This window comes from Tinamus guttatus, unplaced genomic scaffold, assembly GCF_059628265.1.
Source record: "Tinamus guttatus ecotype Peru unplaced genomic scaffold, ASM5962826v1 Tinamus_guttatus_pri_ptg000711l, whole genome shotgun sequence".
Lineage (NCBI taxonomy): Eukaryota > Metazoa > Chordata > Aves > Tinamiformes > Tinamidae > Tinamus > Tinamus guttatus.
In genome coordinates this window covers 165481-190297 of record NW_028289245.1, presented here as the reverse complement: position 1 = coordinate 190297, position 24817 = coordinate 165481, and the positions used below count along the sequence as shown (strand labels likewise).

Below are 24817 nucleotides of genomic sequence, written 5' to 3'. Positions count from 1 at the left end.
GCAGTGTGATCCTGTGACCATAGAAACGGGGGTGATACTCATGGGATTCACCCTTTAAGCAACTGTCAGAGGGTATTTACTTCTCATTTCTGTTGGACCGTTTCTGAACCAAACAGCTGCCAAGGCTCTTTATGAATATCTGTTTTTAATTTGAAGCTTTATTTAATAAAATCAAGGATGAGCAGATACTTAGATTTCTTCCAAAAAGAATTAATCTTTATTTCTTGAATTCCTTAGATAAAACTTACAGAAACCAAATGAGGGCAAAATCTAGTCACTTTCTTGCAGACTAGAAGCATCTTCCTTTTTTACTCTGGCACTTCAGAAAAATATTTTAGCAAATACATGAAGATTTGCTGTGATGATCAATAGAGTTTGTTTCAGACAACCCTAAATCTTCTCACAAGATTCAGGTTCTCCAGCTCAACATGTTGCTTAATAAGTTGCAATTTCTTTCGAGTTTTTAAAATGCTGTTACTGCTTTCTGATCCTGCACTGGGGTTCTTTGTTTCTGATCCATAAAAACGTTCCAATGGGAGTGGGAGCTTTTCCTCCATTCTGACTGGGTGTTATGGAGCACTGATGTGAGCAGTAAGTCTGAGCTGCTCTTACAATGCTGTTGACAGCTTTAATGAAGGATGTATTCTTTACTTCTTGAGCAGTCTCATAGGACCATGTTACCAAGAGCAGCAAAGAGACTTTTCTGTAGTTTACGTGAGACGGAGGTGCTCATAGTGGCTCACTCTGGCACAGCTCAGTCCCTGCCCTGTACAGTATGCATTAGCACGTGTTCGCACCAAGGAGTCAGTGAGGGAGGAAGTCAGTGCCACGCAGTACAGCTCTGAGTGGATGAGCAGTCCCTGGAAATGGCCTAGCCATGGCGTGTGAGAGCTGGTTGTTGCCCCATGCAAGTGCAGGGCATACACAACCCTGGGCAGTGCTGGGCAGCTGGAGCTGCCGTGCCACCGGTCTCACTACTCAGATAGGACTTGGAGCAGCTTCAGTGAAGCCAAAGTTGGTATTTTGTTTCACACATCTTTGTTTATCTTGCTGGGGGAAAGCTGCTGCTCTTTCTTACCTTTCTTTAGCATGTTAACATCCTATTGTATAGGCAGGCTTTGTTTGGCCTAAAACAAAGTATTTATTCCTTGTCACAAATTTTTACACAATAAATTTCTATGGCATCTAAAGGGTGGTGATTTCTTTCATTTCCCTCCTAGCACTAAATATCAGATTCAGTAAACTCTGCCTAATCTCTTTCTTGGAGGGAAGCCTGAAAAATAAGTAAAATATCAGATCATCGGGCATCTTCTGAAGGAGTCTGTGGTAACAGAGCCATCTGGACGTTTTATTGAATATAGCTATATATGTGCATTCCAGTCAGGCAAGGAAGCAGAGCTATTAAAATAAATTGAATTACAAGGGTAATACCAGAACTGGATGTTTCAGGATGAGACCTACCCTCCCCCTCCGTCATTAATAGGCAGTCTGTCTCTTTCTTTCAATAAACGAAAAAAAAACACCAAGAAGAATAGATGCTAAAAAAGCTGAATTTCTCTAAGTGACATGGTTTACTAGCCAGAAGCCTCCACACATTGTCAGGGGCAAGACAGAGCAGACAAGCCCATCTCACATTTTACATTAGAGCATTCTTTGTTCCTTCACCTTCACAGTCAGAGTTTCACACTTCTTCCTGAATCTCTTCTGGATAATTCTTTTTTCCTGCTGCTGTGAAAACACCTTTTTTTTTTTTTTCTTTCTCTCTTTAGCTTTGCTGTTTTACCCTCTGTTTTTAACTTCAAAAGACTGATTTTACTAGTCACCCTCATTTCTGTGTTAGCCACCTCCCCCCTGAAGGCCTCTCATGTTGCGTCCCTGCAGCAATGGAAGACACGCACAGCTTTTGCTGAGGCTGTTGACAAACCCGCCACGCACCAGCCTGAAGGAGCGAGCAGGGAACAATGTGGCACATCTTCCACCTGGGGCAGAAAGTGTCTCCCACAGAGGGGCCGGCGGCAGCGCTGGGGCTGTGGGAACGGCTTGGTGTCCGCGGTCTCAAGCTGCAGCCGCCCTGCCCCTGTGCTTGCAGGAATGCCGGGCTGTTTTCATGACTACCATTATCGATGGTGCTATTTTAAGTCTGTTGTTTTTAATTATTTTTTTACAGGGGCATTTTTCTAAGTTGGCAAATAGGTGACTCGTTCTATGTGCCATGCACTTCCTTTTAAGTGCAATCAATTATTTTAATTAATTAATATTACACCAAGCCTTTTGCTTGGAAGAGACAGCAATTCTGGTTTGGGGCTAATTACCAGTGCGGGTTCCTGCATGACAATGCGGCTGCTAATTAATCTCACTGCAGTTCTCACAGAGAGAGACCGCTGATAAGAACTTGCCAATTACCATAACAAAAAAAATGTCAAGAGTCCTGTTGTGTTTTTCTGGCATCCGTTCCCAGTCAGATGAATATCACTATTAAATACAGAGCTAGACTAACTACCGAGTAGGAAAGCCAATGGGCTGCGAGGCTGCATCAAAAATTACCCAGACGTTATTCATTTAGGAGCTGGCCGTATTTTGTGTGTCTGCGTGCTCTTGTTGTACAACATCGCCTGCTTCAGTTTTTATAAGAGGCAGAAAGATCAGGCAGCACTGCAGAAGGATGTGACAAGCGTCCTGCTGTCATGCAGGGGAGTTTCTCACAGCGTCCTGGCAAGGCTGGAAGAGGCGTTTTGGCAGGGTGGGCACCTGTTGCTGGGGGTTAAGAGGGTTAGGTTGGTGCTGTGAGGGAGCTGCCTGGTTCCAGAGGCTCCTCTGGGGTGAGGCTGAGCTCGTGCCAAGATCCACTCACTGCGCTGCGGTGCCAGGTCCCCGGATGGCTGCGGTCCCCTGCTCTGGCCCTGCAGATGGCCCCTGACAGCAGTGACAGATGGGGCAGTGTTAGGCCCCAGCACTGCTGTGCTTCTCATGGGGGACGTGTGCTGCCCATGCTGGCTTTCCTGCTGCTGCAGAAACTCAGCTAGCGGCTCCTGGAGATGGTTGTGTGAAACCAGCAGCGCATGCTACACAGTCCTGCAGCCGCTGATCCACCCCGCTGCAGGTATGTCCCTCAACATTCAGGGCCTCAGCTGGTGCCAGTCACACCATGTCAGAGAGGGACTGGGAGCTCCCTGGCAGGAGGACAGCGCAGGCCCCGGTGCTGGGTTTCATTACCTTGGATTTCTAAAGGAGCATTTCTGCCCTGCTGGACAAATGCTGGTGGTAGCAATTACCATAGCTGGTGTCCATTGCTCTGCGTAACCTGGCTGAGACTTACCTGATAAAAAAGCACTGGTTTAAACAACACTGAGTTGCTGGTTTTGTTTAATTTGTTTTCTTCTCTCTTCTCTGTGCTTGCAGGTCAAAAAATCCTTCACCACAGAAGTGATGTCTTAGAAACTGTAGTCCTGATCAACCCCTCAGATGAAGCCGTTAGCACTGAGGTAAGTCAGCTGGAAACTGGATTGTCGCAAAAACTCCCATTACATGACCAAGATGAGAGCAGGTCCTGGCAGTGGATGGAAGAACGTTTTAGGAGGGAGCATCATGAAAACCCTCATTCTCTGATTTTCTTTCTGGTTTCCCTGCCTTGTGATAGAACAGCAAAGGTGAAGAACAAACACATCTGTTCTCAGCCCTGCATCCCTCGTAACCCACTGACTACCTTTCCAACAGAGTGGAGGCAGCCGCAGTGAGATTGCTTCTGCTTTTCTTCTGCCCCTCTATTGCTTGCTAGCTCAGGATGTCCATTCTAAATGTGGAAAAGTGCCTACAAAGATAGCAGGTCACAAATGTAGATATTTGAGAAGAATTGCCATCTATGTGATGGTCATTCTGCATAGAACGCTGTGACCTATCTTTTCCTCAAAAAAAAAATGATGTGGTAAATGGGCTGTGAGGAATGCCCCAGAGAAGGGCTGCAGCTCCTCATGAACTAACCAGAAGAGATTTAAAGAACTGAGCTTTCAGTCTGAAGACAGATTAATTTAGCTAGTAAGATTCGGAAGGTTGAAAAACTAGGGATAATTGCATTGCTAGCCAGTGTTGCAAGGCACTAGCAGGATAAGATTTCTGTTGGGAAACGAAGTGGCCCTGCTTCTAGTACTTTGTTAAAAATCTAGTTTTTATCAACTTTTAGTAATATTAAACACAAGCAGGACAAAAAAGCTCACTAAAACAAATGAAAGATATAAAGCTTTGATAATTAAGCAAGGCATAGCAGCAACTCATTCACTGCAACACTGAACTAGAAAATCTCTGACATTGCATTGGATTGATATTTAGTATGGAACAAAGTAAGTAGTAGCTCTGAAGTTCTTCATTAATAGCACATTCACAGTGGCTTTCAGAGAAAAAGTTGCAAATGGGTTGGGGAGAGCAGAAGGGATGTCCAAAAGTACAGAAATGCTGTTTTTGTCGCCATTGCTTGTCATTACTTTGGTGGATGATCACATGGAAGTACATGGTCTGAATCCAATTAATGACTTCTGAACCTTGACTTTATTCCTCTGGCTGTGGGAGATGTTTGGGTAGATTACTGTTAATTTCCTCCCTTTAGTCTTTGGGAGGCAAACTTTGCTTTGCTTTAGTCCTGCCAGACTGGTCACAGCCAGAAGTTACAAGCTGAGATTTACTTTGGCTGCTTAAGCCAGACTCTCATTGGACAAAAGCCAAAAAAAAAAAAGAGATAAGAAAGAGACAGGAATTAAATCAAGAGTTGGAAGAGACATGCTTTGCCCACTAAGACAAATAGAAAATTTAGTTTCTCATCTCAGGAGTTTTCCAGGTTGCATCTGGAATATACCATGGATATTACTTCATCAGAAGAGGAAATTTAATCTATTGGTTCAGGAAAAACACAGGCAAAGATCTTAAAAGAAATTCTAGTATTGCTAATGCAGCTGGTAATAGCCATACTGTTGGTTTTCTGAGCATGAAGGACCCAAAGCTCCTGTCCTGTTCAGCCAGCTACCAAATGTTTCCCAAAAGAGAAGGCCAAAGGGAGAGAGATCACAGCTGCCCAAAGAAAGCAAGTTTCTGAAAACCTCATGCGCAGTTACTTACTTTTTTAGAAGATTTCACTCCATTGCTTTAAGATACCATAAATCTTGGAAACTTCTGATCTCCTTACTCTCCTGTCTCTGTTCATACTCTGTCTTTAACTCAGTTTTGACTGAGGCTACATCTTGCTGTCACTTACTTTAAACTATTTGGGACTTCAACCAAGAGTAAAGTTGAGCAGAACGATCACCTAGCACATTTCTTCTTAAATGTAATCATTTTGAAATCAGCTGACAAAATTCTGGCAGTCCCCCAGGAAGCTTTCATTATGCTCAGACGCACAATTTATATGTCTCTTGAAGTTCTTTCATGTATATCATATGTTATGCTCTGTAATCTTTAAGCATTTATTTATTTTTCTTTCCTACCCTAGTTTTCTAGCTCTGCAAAGCCTATTTCACCATCAATTAATAAAATAAGTTGAAGGGGAATTATGTGATAGTCACATATCAATGATTCACAAGTCAGGAAGTAATTTTGCACTTGGAAAAGCTGGTGATATTACACATAGCTTGGCACACTGCCTAGAACTGCTGCCAGCAACCAGAAAAAAAAAAAAAGGAAGGGGAAGCCGATTTTTTAATGGTTTTAATACAACTAAAACAGACAAGATTTCAGCAACACACATCAGAGCCAGCTGCACTTATCTATGTTCTTGTTTGAAATATAAATAGATTGACTTGATTCAGCAAGGATATTGCTGCATTTCTAATAATCTAGAACAATTGGTGAGTTGGGAGTATCTTTAAGATGCATATTCCTCATTGGCTCTTTTCTGCTTGTACAACAGTCTTAGCTGTTGAGCAAGGATTTAGGTCTAGCTTTCCTGGCTCAGCCTTCCTTGCATGAGAGGGAATTATTTACAACAATTGATTGCTTAACAATCAATATACAAATTTGAAAAAGTGGCTTACTAGGAGAGCTGAGGCGATTATGTTGTGTCTATGGAGATAGAGCTTGGAGGCTTCACCATCTATATGGTGAACTGTTCTTATTTGGCTTAATACATGGATAGTCCTATTCTGGAATCAATGTCCTCTTCTGCTTTTACATAATCCTCCTTGAATGGAGGAATTACTGTACTTGAAGTTCATACCTTACTTAAAGGTGATTTTCAGTTTGAATAAGACCTTGGAAATATTTTTTAAAGGTTTATTTTATGTTAAAAAAATCTTGCAAAGGTTTTGTTTGGATTTAGGATGAATTTGGCCAACAGTAGATTTCTAGATATGCAGATTTTATTTAGCATACAAGTAAGTTTCCCCCGGGGGGAAAAGGAAGAATTATTATACGTAATGAGGTTCAAGGAAAGTAAATAAAATGCGTTTTGAAACAGTTAGAAGTTATTTCAAAAGGCAGAAGAAGGTCAGAGCCATCATGCATCAACATAATTTGTTAAAATATATTGAAAAAAGATCTTGTGCTGTCACATTTTGAAAAGTTAAAGTGTCTATAGTGACATCATGAGATGTAAATGGTATATATAACTGTGTGAGCACTTGAAGTTCTAATCAATGATTGTGGTGAAGATGAATTGTACTTTTAACTCTGTAAATGATTCAAGTTATAAGAGAACAACAGTCCAAATGTGCCTTTTCTTCTATGTGATTTGTATCTGTTTTCACTGACATTTTTGCAACCAAATAGTAAGTAATGCTGCACACTGGGAAAAAAAAAACAGCCTTCCAATAACTGACCCCTGCGGCTGATATGCACAGTTGCCCCTCATTACTATACAGGGCAACTGGCCTGATACAGTGCTGTTAAATCCACTAAGAGTTATGTACACAAGAAATACATTTGTCCGTTGTAATTAATATTTTCTTAATTCAAATTTTATTCTTTCTGCTCTTTACTCTTTTTTTCCATGTCATTAGTTTGGTTTACTCATTGAGCCTTTTCTCTAGTCACTTTTTGTCTCCCCTTTTCTCCCTTTTGCTCCTTTCTTGCTGTCTTTTGTAAACAGCACTGTAACTAGATAATATATCATCAGTCCCGGGAGACTCTCGTGTAAAATGGGCTTTAAATTAGGCAAGGTAAACTGCATGTTCTCCAAGGAATATAGCCATGCATGGTAACTCCCATTACTGATAAGCTTCTCTTCACTCTAGGTGCGTTTAATGATCACAGATGCTGCAAGACACAAGCTACTTGTGCTCACTGGACAGTGCTTTGAAAACACAGGAGAACTCATTCTCCAGTCAGGATCCTTCTCCTTCCAAAACTTCATTGAGATCTTCACAGATCAAGAGGTGTGTACCAAAAAGGGTCTTCCATATTTTGTCATGTAGTGACCCAGTTTCTGTGGGACTAACACTGGCCATCTCTACTAACTCGGAGTTAGCACTAACAGCTCAATGATGGCATTCCTTACTCTTTGCTATCAAATTCCCTTCAAAACATTCATTTAATTTACTTTAGTTTTGAGGTAATTTGCATAACAGAAGAATAATATCTTAATTTGGGAAATTAAATTGTAACTTCAAGAAACAGAAAATCAAGGAACCTCTGAACAATGGTGCACATATGAAGCAGCCAAATTGAATCTGACACCAGTTCTTGCCTGATGGCAGCTAAGTGATATGTGACATTAAATAAGACAGAGGCTGTCTGTTGGAATGGCTGTAGTTTTTTCACCACCTACCTGCTTGACTTCTTCCCTCTAGTATTTAAAATTTGACCAATGAATTCTGTAAATCTTATGATTTTCACAGGCCAGGAATATAAGTGTCAAACCATGAATTCTACCAGTATTTAATGCTGTTTGTTTCGTGACTTATTATTTTGTTTTCTTGCTTAATGTACTGTGTCTGAAAGCTCCCATAGGGCAGGAACCCATAGTAAACAAGCTGTCACACTTAATTTGGCTGCCGTGTAAAGTTTATATTTAAACAAACTGTATGGCTGCATCCCTGGATTTTTGTACCCGAATTTAATTACAAGCATTTCAGGAGAGTGATATTTGAAAGTTCAGTGCTGAAAATGCAGAATTTGCGGGAGTCCCGATGTAACCTTATTGTACCTATTTAAACCTAGTCTCAGAGCCTTTTTTTCGGTGTCTGGTGCTACAGCTGGATCCCTGGTCTATGAAAGGGACGTGACCCTTAAAGTCACCGTCAGTTCAAAGAGTTACGGTTCTGTAAAACTGCAGACTTCAACTACACACACAAAGGCTGTATTTGCTGTGCTGCAGGCTGTGTATGAGACATTTCTTAAAGAGTCATTAGTGGGGAATTTTTAGGAGACCGCAAATAAGAAACAAGGTTAGAAATGAGTGCTAGAAAAAAAAAATGGTTAGTGGTTTTCTAACTAGTGGTGAGAAGAATAAATTCCTGTGCTCTGATGACCTATGAATGCAGTGGAGTTTGGTGAATGTTGCTTAAAGCTAATATTTCTGTTCCCTGTCCATTTTTATTTTCCTGGACCAAGCCTGAACTATGGTCATGGAAAATGCATTCAGGAAAGTATTGCCCTTCATTGGAGGATTCTCCAATGAAGTCCAACTGAGAATTCCATCTCTAATTTCCTCAACTCCCTGCAAGCAATGCCTAAAAATTTTCAACTTCACCCATGCCAAAACAGTGAGGATGTCCCATTCATCTGCAGCAAAGACTTGCAGATGAAAACCAATCTTTCTTCCCTTTGTGGTCCCCAGGATATGAAATAATTTTATCTTTTCTCTGTACAGCCGACTTGCTGTCAGCTATCACCAGCCATATCACCAATTTTTCAATGGCCTGTGCTCCTAGTACCTTAATAGAGTCTGTATTATGCATGCCAACATTTAGGAGAAAACACAGTTTAGAATCTAGGTGTATGAAGCAGAAAGGCAAGTATAGTATTTTATAAATGGAATAAAACTAACCATAAACAAACCGTGGCCCAATATATTCAGTATCGTAATGTATTACCATATATTTTTTCATTTTGCTGGAAAATTTGCCTTACATGAAAAACGATCTCTACTCAAGTTATCTCCTTACATATGTAGCAGACTTCAATTTATTCATTCACATAAGAGATCTTGGCCCTGCTTTTGTCTCTCCTTAATGTTTTCAACCCTGATCAGAGAAACAGCATAAGGAGTACACTGAAGTCCCTAAGTCCATTTCAGAGCTGTTTTCTGGGCTATGCAGTAATAGAAGGTGTCTGTCCTCCCCTTACTGTCTCTCTGTCCTTTATTCTGTCATAAACAATAGGAATGGTTCTCCTTTTTTCCTTACCTTTTATCCTATGCTGCATTTACTCCTTTTACTTTGTTTTGTTTTGTTTCGTTTTTCCTCTGCCTTTTTTTTTTCCCCCAGACAAAGCCATGTCTGACATTTGGGTGAGATTTATTTATACTTCTGTCAAATGATTTGGAAACTAAATAAGGTTGACAAAGGAACATAAAAAAATATTATTTTCTGCTTTATTTTGGTATTGGATGGATTACTTTTGTTTGGATAACAGCCACTGCATCTTTATTGAGTTTTATTTTTGGTAAATGCTGAAAATAAATTATGTAACACACAAAAGAAGGAAACCTAGATACGTTAGATACACAATGTATAGGCCTACAGAGATCTTGTGAAATCAAATATAATTAATTTTGCGTATGTGCATTTCTTTCAAAGATTCGGTTTGTGGTCCAAGACTTTCACATTATTCAGTTGTAACAATCTAAATCATCTTTATGGAAACTGTTCTTATAGTTTGAGCTGACAACTGAGTCTCTGCAAAAAGGCTGCAGTATTTTGCAAGATGCTGTGTAGGCATATGTTGTACTGATGTTTTATATCAGAACTACTCTTTTTAAATAAGAGGTTTACATAACTTGGTGGTGTCTTTATTGAAAGCAAACAGAAGTAGGATCCATTTACCTAATTTCCTGGTGGCTTTTCGGGAGCCAGGCTGCAGAAAGAACAGAAAGAACAGCGGTGGTGTGGAGTAGAGCCCATGCCAGGAGGGGCAAGGAAGGCACCTGCCCCAGGGACCACCTGCCTCCCTGGGCTGCAGGTATTGCCTGAGGGTGCCCTGTGTCCCCTAGGTGTTGGACTAGTTCTTCTCAATGCTCTGGGGCAGTGTAGAGACCCATGAGCCAAGGGCAAAGGCAGCGGCATTACTGATAGTGTTAACTCCATAGTCCTCATAAAAGCTTACTATAAAGGATGGAGGAGGGAGAGGGTACTTTCATGCTTTGGGTATTGAGAAAGGGAGCACAAATAAGCTGCTCATTTGTATTTAAAAATTACAGTACTGGACTAATTATAGCAACAGGTTCTCTTAGTTTCTGTGACTGGTACTCACCAGTGTAAAAGTGAAAGAAAAAAAAGTTTTATCTGGACAGCTGATACTATGTATTATGACATTGTCAGGAAAAAAAAAAAAAGATTTTACTTGCATCCTTTTGTCTTTTTGTTTTAAATCCCTAGATCGGTGAGTTATTAAGTACTACACACCCTGCCAACAAAGCCAGCTTAACTCTCTTCTGCCCTGAGGAAGGGGACTGGAAAAATTCTAACCTTGACAGACACAACCTTCAAGACTTCATTAACATTAAGCTCAACTCAGCTTCCATATTGCCAGAAATGGAAGGACTTTCTGAATTTACAGAGTATCTGTCAGAATCAGTAGAAGTGCCATCACCCTTTGACATTTTGGAACCTCCAACCTCAGGAGGCTTTCTGAAACTCTCCAAGCCCTGCTGTTACATTTTTCCGGGTGGAAGAGGGGACTCTGCATTGTTTGCAGTGAATGGATTCAACATGCTCATCAATGGAGGATCTGAAAGAAAATCCTGCTTCTGGAAACTTATCCGGCATTTGGACAGAGTCGATTCCATTCTGCTCACTCACATTGGGGATGATAACCTGCCAGGAATCAATAGCATGCTCCAGAGAAAGATAGCCGAATTAGAAGAGGAACAGTCCCAAGGGTCTACGACCAACAGTGACTGGATGAAAAATCTGATCTCACCCGATTTAGGAGTTGTATTCCTCAATGTACCTGAAAACCTGAAGAACCTTGATCCTAACTTTAGAGTAAAAAGGAGTGTAGAAGAAGCTTGCTTTACTCTCCAATATTTAAATAAGTTGTCTATGAAACCAGAGCCTCTTTTTAGAAATGTAGGAAATACCATTGACCCCATCATTTTATTTCAGAAAATGGGTGTTGGCAAACTTGAGATGTATGTGCTTAATCCTGTCAAAAACAGCAAAGAGATGCAATATTTTATGCAACAGTGGAGTGGTACTAATAAAGATAAAGCTGAATTCCTGCTACCAAATGGCCAAGAGGTAGATATTCCACTATCCTATTTCACCTCTGTCTCATCCCTGATTGTATGGCATCCAGCTAATCCTGCAGAAAAAATTATTCGAGTTTTGTTTCCTGGAAACAGTACCCAATATAACATTCTAGAAGGCCTGGAAAAACTCAAACATTTAGACTTTCTTAAACAACCAATGGTTACACAGAAAGACTTAACTGGGAACATCGCTAGTCCAGCTGTGAAACAAGCAAAGCTGAAACAACGAACAGACAGCAAGGAGAGCCTTAAGCCTGCTGCAAAGACACCACCAAGCAAATCCGTCAGAAAAGAATCTAAAGAAGAAACTCCAGAACCACCAAAACCTACTCCAGCACCAGAAAAGCCTCCAAAAGTAGAAAGCAAAGAAAAAGTTCCAGTTAAAAAAGAGAAACCAGCAAAAGTGGAAACCAAACCTGTAGTGGCAGAAAAAGATGTAACAAGTAAAGAAGAGCAGTTAGTGAAATCTGAAACTGCTGAAAAGCAAGCTACAGATGTAAAACCAAAAGTGTCAAAGGAGAAGCCAGTGAAAAAAGAAGTCAAAGCAAAACCTGAAGAAAAGAAGGAGGAGAAGGAAAAACCAAAGAAAGAGGTATCTAAAAAAGAGGAGAAAACACCCATCAAAAAAGAGGAAAAACCCAAGAAAGAAGAGATCAAAAAAGATGTTAAAAAAGAGGTGAAAAAGGAAGAGAAGAAGGAAACTAAAAAAGAAGTGAAGAAAGAAGCTCCACCAAAGGAGGTTAAAAAGGAAGTTAAAAAAGAAGAGAAGAAGGAAATTAAGAAGGAAGAAAAAGAAGCCAAAAAAGACATCAAAAAGCTCCCCAAAGAAACAAAGAAGACTCCTTCAACCGAAGCCAAAAAACCAGCAGCAAAGCCTAAACCACAAAAGAAGGAGGAACCTGCTAAGAAAGAACCAGTATCTGCTGGAAAGCCAAAAGAAAAGGGGAAGATTAAGACTGTGAAGAAGGAGATTAAAGTCAATGGAGCACAAGCTGCTCTTGCTGCAGTTGGAGCCGCTGCCACAACCCTTGCAACAGTAGCAGCTGCAGAAATTGCAGCTAATGGAAAAGAACTTGAAGCTGAGAGGTCCCTAATGTCTTCACCGGAAGATTTAACAAAGGACTTTGAAGAATTAAAAGCTGAAGAAGTAGAAACAATAAAAGAAACCAAACCTAAAGCTGTCCTCATAGAGGATGAATTGAAACTCACAGGCACAGGCCAAAAAGAAAAACTGGATAATGAAGGACCTGCTGAATCCTCTGATGAAGGCATAACTACCACAGAAGCTGAAGGTGAATGTGAACAGACACCTGAAGAACTGGAACCTGTAGAAAAGCACAGGGTTGATGACAATGAGAAGTTTGAGGATGAAGGAACTGGCTTGGAGGAATCATCTGAAGCAGGGGACTATGAAGAAAAGGCAGAGACAGAAGAAGCTGAAGAGCAAGAAGATGAGGAGGAGAAGACACTACTGGACACCACAAAACAGTATGTGGAGGAAGTAAGAAAAATGGAAGAGAGTTCAGAAGATATGCTGACTGAAGCGGATGCTAGAATTAAAGATGAAAAATATATTGAAAAGGCAGACTATGAGGCATCAGATGAGCGGGCTGAGGAAGACAGGGAAGAAGCAGTGGAAAAGGCAGAAACTGAAGAAACTGAAGAGGAGGAAGACAAAGCAGAAGATGTCAGAGATGAAGAGGAAACTGAAAAGATAGAAGCTGAAGAAGACTATGTGATGGCAGTGGTAGACAAAGCTGCAGAAGCTGGTGAAGTTGAAGATAAATATGGCCTCCTCATAATTACACCAACCAAACATTCCGAACCTCAGTCTCCAGCAGTTGAGCCAGCTTCTTCTATCCATGATGAGACATTACCTGGTGGTTCAGAAAGTGAAGCCACTGTTTCTGATGAAGAAAATAGAGAAGATCAACCTGAAGAATTCACAGCTACTTCAGGTTATACACAGTCTACCATTGAAATATCCAGTGAACCAACTCCAATGGATGAAATGTCTACACCGCGGGATGTAATGAGTGATGAAACTAACAATGAGGAAAGTGAGTCACCTTCTCAGGAGTATGTGAACATTACTAAATATGAGACAGCACTGTACTCTCAAGAGTTTAGTAGACCTAAACTCTCTCCACTTCCGGATGCTTTCAATGGATTATCGGAAGGATCCAAAACAGAGGCCACAGAAGGTAAAGACTATAACGTTTCTGCTTCTACTATCTCACCGCCTTCTTCATTAGAGGAAGACAAATTCTGCAAATCTGCCTTCCAAGAAGTATACCAGCAAAAAGAAAGTGAAATTCAAGGCACTGCCAAATTGGAAATCAATGAAACCTATCCAGAAGAGGTTAGCGGAAAACACAGCCCAACCAAGAGTCCAGCAGAGAGTCTGTCCCCTCCATCACCAGTTGCCAAAACACCACTAAGTGAACGGAGTGTGAACTTTTCACTCACTCCCAATGAGATCAAGGTCTCAGCTGAGTCTGGTCCTGTCACAACGTTGCCTGATGCACATCAAGAAGTAACTGAAGAGCATTGTGCAAGTCCTGAAGAAAAAACATTAGAAGTAGCATCTCCCTCACAGTCTGCTGCTGGTAGTGCTGGCCACACACCTTATTATCAGTCTCCCACTGATGAAAAATCCAGTCAACTTTCTTCTGAAATCACTGAAAAGTCAGGAGAAGCTCCAGTTAGCTTTGAATTCAGTGAAGAGAAAGATGAGTCTGCAAAACACAGAATAAGCCCCATGGATGAGCCTGTGCCGGATTCAGAATCTCCTATTGAAAAAGTTCTCTCACCTCTACGGAGTCCACCCTTGATAGGTTCGGAAACCTCTTTTGATACATTTTTGAGTGCTGATGTAAAGTCTCCTGCCAGAGATTATGCAAGTCCTTCTGAGGAGAAAGCTGAAAAGGAAAAATCACCTGTTCAGATTAGCCCAACTTCTGAAGCTAGCTCTGTGGGTCTTTTCCAAGAAAAACAAGATGAAAAAAGCTTGGAATTCATGGCAATTAAAGAGGGCTTCAGCCTAGAAAGGAAAATGGAAGATACAGAGCCCAGTAGCTCTCAGTCTTCACTGGTCTTGGATGAGCGGAAGTTAGCAGGTGATCTCTCACCTACACAAATAGATATCAGTCAGTTTGGTTCCTTAAAGGAAGATACCAAAATGTCAATTTCTGAAGGCACTGTCTCTGACAAGTCTGCAACACCTGTTGATGAGGTTGTAGCAGAAGATACCTATTCCCATATAGAAGGAGTTGCTTCTGTCTCTACAGCATCTGTTGCTACTAGTTCATTTCCAGAACCAACTACTGATGATGTATCTCCTTCTTTGCATGCTGAGGTTGGATCCCCTCACTCTACAGAAGTTGATGATTCTCTTTCAGTGTCTGTTGTACAAACACCAACCACGTTTCAGGAAACTGAAATGTCTCCATCTAAGGAAGAGTGCCCAAGACCAATGTCAATTTCTCCACCAGATTTCTCACCTAAAACTGCAAAATCAAGAACACCAGTGCACGACCTTAGGTCTCCTGAGCAGTCAACTATGTCAGTAGAATTCGGTCAAGAGTCTCCTGAGCAGTCTTTAGCAATGGACTTTAGTAGACAGTCCCCAGAATATCCTACTGTAGGTACTAGTATTCATCATATATCTGAAAATGGACCAACTGAGGTAGATTATAGCCCCTCAGATATACAGGAGCCTACTTTCGCACGGAAGATTTCCCCTGTTGAGCAAACAACTTACTCTCAGGAGAAGGATATTTCTGAAATTATTTCAGTTTCTCAAATTGAAGCTTCATCTTCAACTTCATCAGCACATACACCTTCCCAGGTAACTTCACCACTGCCAGAGGAAACCTTTTCAGGTGCTGTTCCACCCAGAGATATGTCACTACATTCTTTTACCTCAGAAAAGGTGCAGGGCCTAGGAGAAAAGCTGTCACCAAAGTCTGACCTATCTCCATTAACTCCAAGGGAGTCTTCTCCTCTATACTCTCCTAGTTTTCCAGATTCACCTCCTGCAGCCACAGAAGCAATGTCAGCAAGTCACGCATCATCATTGTCACTACAAGTATCCTCTGACAAAGCATTTGGCTATCAGGCTGACACATTACAAGAGCCACTAACAAAGCATAGTCCAGAACCTTTAGCTACTCCAGAAAAAGAAGATTCGGAGAAAAGCAGCAGGTCACCAGAAGAACTTAGTTACTCTTATGAGGCAACTGAGAGAGCTACAAGATCACCAGAGGATATTAGCTACTCTTATGAGGCAATTGGAAAACCTACTAGATCACCTCAGGCCACAGAATATTCCTATGAGGCAACAGGGAAAACTACAAAGTCACCTGAAACAACAGATTATTCTTATGAAATAATTGGGAAAACTGTGAGGTCACCTGAAGCCATGGATTATTCCTATGAGATGACAGGGAAAACCACCAGGTCACCTGAGGCTGCAGATTACTCCTATGAGACAACAGGGAAAACCACTCGATCCCCTGGGTCCACAGATTATCTCTATGAGACAACAGGGAAGTCCACCAGATCACCTGAGGCCACAGATTATTCCTATGAGACAATGGGAAAAACCACTGGATCACCTGAGCCCACAGATTACTCTTATGAGACCATGGGAAAAACTAACAGATCCTCTGGGGCCATAGATTATTCCTATGAGATAACAGGGAAAACCACTGGATCACCCGAGGCCACAGATTATTCCTATGAGATAATTGGGAAAACCACTAAATCACTTGAGGTTGCAGATTATTCCTATGAGAGAACTGGAAAAGGCACCAGATCACCTGATGTCATGGATTACTCTTTTGAGACAACAGGGAAAACTACTAAATCACCAGAAACCATTAGCTACTGCTATGAGACAACAGGGAGAACTTCTAGGTCACCTGAGGCCATGGCTTACTCCTATGAAACAACTGGAAAAGCTACCAGGTCACCTGAAGCTACAGATTACTCTTGTGAGACAACCGGGAGGGCCACTAGGTCACCTGATACTACAGACTACTCATTTGAGACAACAGGGAAGGCCACCATGTCACCTGATGCTACTAGCTATTCCTATGAAGCAAGTGGACATTTTACTCCAACGAAGTCATTAGCAGAAGCCCGTCAAGATGTTGATTTATGTCTTGTGTCCTCCTGCGAATATAAACACCCTAAAACAGAACTTTCACCCTCATTTATCAACCCAAATCCCCTAGAGTGGTTTGCAAGTGACGAACAGTCCCAAGATCAAGAAAAGCCATTAACTCAATCTGGAGGAGCCCAGCCTCCTTCCGGTGGAAAACTGCCAGCACGGCAGTGTGATGAAACACCTCCCACGTCGGTAAGCGAGTCTGCTCCATCTCAGACTGACTCTGATGTTCCTCCTGAGACTGAAGAATGCCCTTCCATCACTGCAGATGCTAACATTGACTCTGAAGATGAGTCGGAAACCATTCCAACAGACAAGACGATTACATACAAACACATTGACCCTCCACCTGTCCCAATGCAAGATCGCAGCCCTTCCCCTAGGCACCCTGATGTCTCTATGGTTGATCCAGAGGCTTTGCCTGTTGACCAGAATTTGGGCAAACCTTTGAAGAAGGACATCAAAGAAAAGTCCTCAAAAACAAAAAAGCAGGGTACTAAGACCAAGTCTTCCTCTCCTGCTAAAAAAAGTGATGGTAAATCGAAACAAGTGGCTTCCCCAAAGCCAGCTGTAAAAGAAGCTTTAGACAAAATTTCCAAAACGGCTTCCCCAAAAAAGAAGGAGTCTGTTGAGAAGGCAACCAAAAATATCTCAAATCCAGAAGTAAAGTCTCGAGTGGAAGAGAAGGATAAGGACACTAAGAATGCAGCAAATTCAACAACGTCCAAGGCAGTGAAGACTGCAACTACAGGTAAAGACAGATAAGAATTCCCTAGTATTAAGTTTTTCTTAGTGGTTGCGGTTATGTTAGGTTACCTTTATATCAGCTGAGATCAGGACATAATCATCTCTCATCGAAAAGACCATGTTTTAAGTGAAATCCAGCACATAACAGCCATACTTAAATGACTGGAATTCACCAGATTAGCTTTTATAATTTGAGAGACTTGTTGTGTCAGTTTGCTCAGAAGTGAAGACTTAGGGCAAGTGCATCAAATATGAAAAGCTGAGTACTAGTTACTTAAATTGTTAGGCCAATGAATACATAATTGAAAGTAGTGCTGTATGTGGAGTGAAATGAACCACATTTTCATTATAAGACTCATCAAGACACAATACTCTTAAGAAAAGCAAATGGAATTTAATATTGTGAGAGGCAGAATTCTATAGACATTGGGTGTTTTCATTACTTTATTGGATATTTTTTTAGTCAAAACTGTAGTAAGAGCACTTTCCATAATAAACGCATGTACATCACATAATCCAGTTAAAGTCTTATGCCAGCCGCAATGACTAAACATATCAGAAGTTAATGTCATTTTGAATGACTGTTGTGTACACTAAAGTAATAATAAAATATGAATTAGATTATTCAAGGAGACATTGTGCTAATATGTTGTTTCCTGCAGGTCTAGTTACAGAGTGTTTTGAGGATACTTTTTTTGCAGTTGTTAGGACCGATGTTCTGCTGAAACTTTTCTACGAGCAGCAGGTCTAGGATTCAGTGGAAGCAAATCAGCATTCAGCTATCTGGACTTTTACCATTTTATGCTGTCCATCATTCCTTTGTTATACTATAGTGTCTGTGTCTCTGTTGAAAGATGCTTTTCAAAACTGCACTATAGTTTCTTTTACCTTATACATCTCCAGCATTTTGGCTCTATATTAAACTGTCTATAGTGACATTCGAGTTAAAATTTCACATGTATTGTTACGTTTACTGTTTGTATCCACATTTCAGAAAAAATAACACATTTTATTTCGTTATAAAGATGATTTTGTAACATACCCAATAGTTAAAAAAAATCTCTAATTTGGGAAGTCCTATCACATCATGATGCTTATTTGGCATATTGGTGTATAATGAACAGCAGGTCACATCAGGCAATTGCAATGCACATTCCTGGCCTTACAATACATGACTCTAAAATAAACTGTATTGCTCAGATAATTTGGTTTACCAGCATCATCCTCTGTAACGTCATGGAGAGGCTAATAAAATAATAGTGGTGATCATCTGAATATAACCATTGATCAAATCCTGATGGCCAAACTATAGCAAAAGCAGAATCTGTTATAGTATTTTCACATGTGTATTTAAATTTAATTTTGACTGAAGATCTTCTTAGAACTGATATTACACTAAGATACAGAAGCAAAAACATGCTCCCTCACCTCATTTTTTTGTGATAAATGGCTAATTGGTGTGTGCAGCCAAGGATCCAGCAGGCAGTAAATGCTTGTTCTTAGTTCCCTGAATTAACTGGTGTGTGAAGCTTCACCGTCCTCCCAAGTTCCTCCTTTCCTCTTTGCTCACTCACAGGAGCTCCCTGATGTAGCTGTAAGACAGTCCTAGCACAGCATGTCAACAGCTACTACACCTTGTTGAGCCCTGATACCTGCCAAATTCAGTCCACTTCAAACCTGCATGGCTTTCTGTTTGATGTTCCAGTCATGCCTATCAGTCTCAAAGAGCTGTACTTCTTAACCTGGAAAATAATACTCCCATTCATTGTATGGTAATTCAGTAATCACAGCCTTGCACAGCAATTACTGAATAATAGCAGCATATTACTTGGAAAGGCTCACTCAATTGCTGGTTATATGTGGTAGTAATTTTTTCTTGTATTATATAATTAGTTATATTTATTCAGATATTTTTTCCTCCCAGTACAGTCAGGGCTTAGATACAACTAAACTGGAGTATATCGTTAGATGTAGGAGGGTAACAGCATGATAGTTTCAGAGGACGCAGAAGTAGAGCTGCACATATGTGATGCTTAACCAACAGGAGCTACTTTAGGGATATCACCTCATGGTAATTATGGTAACAATTATAATTAATAAATGCATCTTTTCAGCAGTCTGTGATATATTCTTTTGTTCTTTCATTTCCAAAGGACCTCCAAATACTAAGTTGACAAAATCAACCGCTGTGCCTCCAGGACCTCCAGTGTATTTGGATCTGGTGTACATCCCTAACCACAGCAACAGTAAGAATGTCGACGTTGAGTTTTTCAAGAGAGTTCGGTCATCCTACTATGTGGTGAGCGGGAATGATGCTGCTGCTGAGGAGCCGAGCAGGGCTGTTCTAGACTCCCTGCTGGAGGGCAAGGCCCAGTGGGAGAGCAACATGCAGGTATGCTCTTCTCTCATGTTTCTGTCCGGAAATCAAAACTTCTCTGGGAAACAATTACACAAGGCAGGAGTGGACTGTGGCTGCTCAGAGCAGGGGGTTGCAGATAGGCCGTCTTGTTGGGAGAGGACACACAGGTGAAATTTGGAGTGGATCTTACCTGGCAGTGCCCCTATTTCTGACTCTTCTAATCTATTTCTGGAGAACAAAAAGCAGATCTGGCCCATATTTGCCTCCTCCTCACAGCAGTGACAGTGCTTGCATGGTTTGATGCTGGGCACCATTCACTGCTCCGAAGCTTCCTGCTCAGCCTGTTGTCGTAGGCCTCTACTAGTGCTCCTATCCCTTCTTAGCTCATGAGTGCTGCAAAAACAGCAATCAGGAGGGAGAGGAAGGGGCGGTTATCCACAGCACATCACCTCCTTCCACCACTCTCTCTCCTGATCTGCCAGCCTCCTGATTTGCCCTATCATACCCATAGCACTAATTCCAACGGCTGCGACTCTGAGCCTTCCCTCATCAGTCCCAGGAGCATCTCAGAAGTAGTATCTGCCCTTTAAACACCTGTGACCTCAACAAGAAATTTGAGGAACAAAATGAGAGCGAAACATAATCCAGAAGGGTTGGGTTTACTGCAGCATTTGGCTTAATTGAATCTGAATACTGTTTGATCTTATTGCTGTAGCATACAGGATCCAAGTTTAGAAACCTTGCAGTCTGTAAACAGGCGAGAAAAAATGAGTGTTTTGTGGTGTATATAATTATCACGTACAGATGGAAACTTCACATGCCCTGCTGATGTAACACACAAATAAAAAAAATCTGAAGAGATATCAGTGCAGACTGCAGACTCTGCAGACCTCTCTGGAAAGCTACATTTCAGCACCTTACAGAAACAAGTTTTTTTTTTTTTTTTTCCCTTCTTTGCAGTTATTTTATCCTACCCATGCAATTAATTATTTTCTCTTATCCATCACTTATTTGTGCATTTGTTGCATACAGATCCACTCTTTCCGAAAGGGAAATGCTTGCTGGTTGGGACTTCTTAAAAGATATTTTTCTTATCGGTGTCCATTCCCCAGGAGTTCTCTTGTTTTGTGTTGTAGGTGACCTTAATCCCAACCCACGACTCAGAAGTGATGAGGGAATGGTACCAAGAGACCCATGAGAAACAGCAGGACCTCAACATCATGGTTTTGGCAAGCAGCAGCACTGTTGTTATGCAAGATGAATCTTTTCCTGCATGCAAGATTGAACTGTAAGAACAAGACCATGCACCACAACATTAAACTTTGTTTCCAGAAATTCTTCAATTTGAAAACACCTTTTCTAAAAATTCAACCCATCTATTTCAACTGCTGAACTATATACCTGCCAAATGCTATACTGTGTCAAGGTGATGCAAATCACTAATATTTTTCAGTCTTTGCTGATTGCTAAGGGAAACAACAGTATTCCCATAGTAGGGTTTGAATTACTGCGAAAAAACAGATCCAGTTTCATCTCCGCTGAACACTTGGAAACCATGCACTAGCAACCCCAACTGACTTCTGCCAGGTAGAGGCATTTGCCCTCGAAAGAAACACAAAGAGAGAGAAAGAGAGAGAGGGGTAGGAGGAGAAAGTAATAAATAATTAGATCTGCATTAATCTTATGGCAATAGATGTATCGCTTACTGCAGTCTGCTTATGCTCTAACATGAAAAGAAAGTTTTAAATTTATATCCATCTGAGCTATTGCAAAGGGGGTCTTTACGTTACAGAATTAAGTTAGCTGGAAAATAAAAAGGAACAGAATGTGGCTAGGAAGGGACATACAACTCAACACTCATCAGCAATTATCACACTTTAATTTGAACTCTGCATACTGACATGCCATAACAATCCTAGACCAAATATGCAAGTAGTTTGAATCCCGTTCAGAATTTGAAAACCTTTCTTTCCACATGCAGACACGTTGGTCTAAGGCATGCTCCCAGTAAAAATCCATCTCCTGAACTCAGAATTGACCAGTCCACATGCTTAAACACCCATGTCAACAGTCGATTAACAGAAGCAAAATACCAAAGCAGTTGGGAGTACATACAGTAGACAATTTGCCTTAGAAAGTGACTTGAATGTACAAAGAAACTTGATGCACTTATTTTTTAATGTTGAGACAGCAAGTTTATAAAACATCTGTGTAGGATCGTAGTTACACCAGTAAAGAAGTGTGAATGTGCATGTGCGGTACTAGAAGCCTATCTGACTGGTCAAACGGCTTGGTGCTATGAGTCACGTGTGTTAGTTGTGTGATCACTTCATTGATGCACCTGGACAGCTCAACAAGGCAAGACAACCCCTTTTTCTGAAAGCTTCTTTTGTACTGTAGAAGCATTATTGAAGTGTTGTCCAGTATCAGAGTTACAAAACTTGGTGAAACATTCAGGATGATGAGAAAGGTTATCTGCGAGTCTGTATAGTATTCAATCTTCCTTTGTCTTATCTTATTTTGTTTGATTTAAGAGTGAATATGGGAACAAATGTACAGATCCTTTTTTAGTGCTGTGTGATCTTTTAATAGATGAATTTTTAACAGAAGTTTTCATTTACAGGAAAATGCGAAGAAAAAAAATTTCAGGCGAAGGCAATTTTTTTTTAGTAGTTTTATAAGATAAATGAATAATGTTGTTTAGGGTTCTGGTGAGAATGAATATTGCAGTAACGTTTATTGAAAATAGATAACTGCCAATACCTTGGAGGAGGCGGAGGGGCACCCTGGTCATAAAATTAACCTCTTGATGATAACAGAAAATGGGATTTGAAAAGTTGATTGCCAAGTGTTTACAAGGGTGTAACCTAAATTCTCAACCCTTGTAAAGATCTTGGAGGAAGTTAGAATAAGCAATGATCAGCTAAAACAAGTCACATCTCCCCTTCCCTTCTTCGTTCCCTTTCTTCTTCCCTTCCTCCTTCCTTCCTTCCTTCTTCCCTTCCTTGTACCTCTTTTCTTTTTCTCCTTTTCTTTCCTTCTTCCTTTCTACCCTCTTTAGCTCAGTTGAAGAAGAACAGCATATACAACAGTTCTATGATTAAGTATTTAGGGGAGTTTGGATTTTTTAGTCTCAAAAGCTTTATCCAAGTTAAAATACTGTTACATTGTGGGATGTTTGTGAATCTGAATATGACGAAGGTGTAATGACCTCCAAAACGGAGATATGTGCTGGTCTCTATGATTCACCATTGTGACCAGTATAAACTTTCATGAAGTAGTGAATTATGACCTCGTTTTATTTTCTTTACTTATAATTTATTTCAAATTTACATTGATAGCATTTTTTAATAGGTATATGTTTGCACTCCTAATTTTTATGAGGGTTTTTTTATACTGCTTTATGGCCCTTTAAATATGGGCTCCTGAAGCCCATTTAATGCTGTGAATTACTGTTTGTCAATTGTTGGGGGTTTTGATTTATTTTAAATGTTTTCTTTTCTTAGGTATCTTTAGCAATGCTGTTTTATTTATTGCTATACCTTTTAAGTCTTTAAGGATAGCTTAGAATGACTATGGCACAGAAGGCAGATGGAAATGTATTGTGAAAACAAGCATACTGGCTGGGCTCATAATCATTTATTTAAAATCGCTTTTGTAATACATAGTCTTCAAAGGTACAGGCAAAATATGTGGCAGAATAGTTGTATGATTTCTACAATTCTGCTTTGTCTACTTTCTTATATAGGTAAGATTTCAACTTTTTGAGTGGGTGGGAACAGATTTTCTGGTTCTCTGACAAACTCTTGAAACAGTTTGTACTTTTTTTTGGGCAGAAAATCTGTTTTAAGTATAGCAGTGGTCCAGAGAATAATCTCGTTTATACTGCTGTAGATCAGCAACAACTTCACTGCAGTCAGTGAAGTTGCAGTTATTTGGTTCTACTGTAAATGAAATTTGAATCAAGCCTTAAATTTCCCCAAGTAAGTTTGTGATGGATCAATTTTTTTTTTTTTAAATAGGCAGTTACAACCCATCTTAAGATGTCCATTGATTTTTGCTGCTACAAGGTTATTAAAAACCCAGTCTGGCTGTTCTGAGGTATTGTAATGCCTGTTCCATCCATTCCCTTTCAAATGACAACCACACCTGGGTGTAATACAAACAGGAACTCCTCCATTAGCTCCTCTTGCCCTTAATGTCTTTCCTGCCTGTGGAACTAGTCTAACTGTGCTAGACAAAACGCTGCACAATTAGATTAGTAACAGTCATCAAAATGTACCATGTACATTAACGATGAGTGCTGTTGATCAGCATAGATTTCTAGGAGCATGGTTTGATATTGATTACTCTAATTATAAAGATTCAATATTTGAGTGTAAAGGACACTCCACTGAAATGATGGTATTATCCATAACAGCACCCCCAGTCATGATCTTTGTGCTATTACTATATTGCTTAATAAAACTCAATGAAGAATTAACTTAAGAGACCACATCCCACTCCTGAACTTGAACAGGGCCTCCCGTACAGGCCTTCTCAAAGTCTTGTGGTGGGCCTGGTTTCATTGACCTCTACTCTTTACTCCATCATTCACAGAAATTACCCTTGGTTTTTTTTTGATTACCTGGCAAACTGTGGTGAATGGAGCTAACTGTATATGAATGTTTTTTTTAATTGTCTATGATAGCTTATGCATTTTAGGAGAGTCCCGGTACTCAGACTTACTAAGATTTAATCAATTTTTTAATTGAATTTTCAATCCCTCCCACCACAAGCAAGTCAGCTCTGATGAGCGCTTACTGTGCATTTGGGACATTTCTGTCATTTGCTTCTCTTCGTTCATCTGTCGCCAGAGGTTCTTGCTCAGTGATGATGTTTTGAGAGAAATAGTAATTTTGTTGGTCTGGATTTATTAGAAAAGGAAAAAGTAAAATGTTTACACTTGAAAGAAACTGTAAGCTTTCATCTTTTCACTTAATAATTGAACAAAACACTAAAAGCAACTAGGGGTAAGCATTTCTTAGAATGCAATTATATTATTCAACTGGTTTAAAAATGTTTGCTATTTAAAATAAAAAAAAAGAAAAAAAAAGTCTGTTTGTTGTGGCTTTACAAAAAATCTATAAAATTAAATAACAAAATAAAA

At 40.3% G+C, this 24817-nt stretch overlaps 1 protein-coding gene across 1 annotated transcript in view; it reads left to right on the top strand.

Moving 5' to 3' along the window:
• Positions 1-22035, top strand: part of LOC104573429 (microtubule-associated protein 1B) — a 61772-nt gene extending 39737 nt beyond the window's left edge. Inside the window, exons 3-7 of the mRNA XM_088536974.1 lie at positions 3400-3482; positions 7212-7352; positions 10515-17313; positions 19463-19701; positions 20805-22035. Of these exons, the coding sequence (XP_088393100.1) occupies positions 3400-3482; positions 7212-7352; positions 10515-17313; positions 19463-19701; positions 20805-20960 (7418 nt within the window). The 3' untranslated portion in view covers positions 20961-22035. The remainder of the gene's footprint in view (positions 1-3399; positions 3483-7211; positions 7353-10514; positions 17314-19462; positions 19702-20804) is intronic.
• The last annotated feature ends 2782 nt before the right edge of the window (positions 22036-24817 follow it).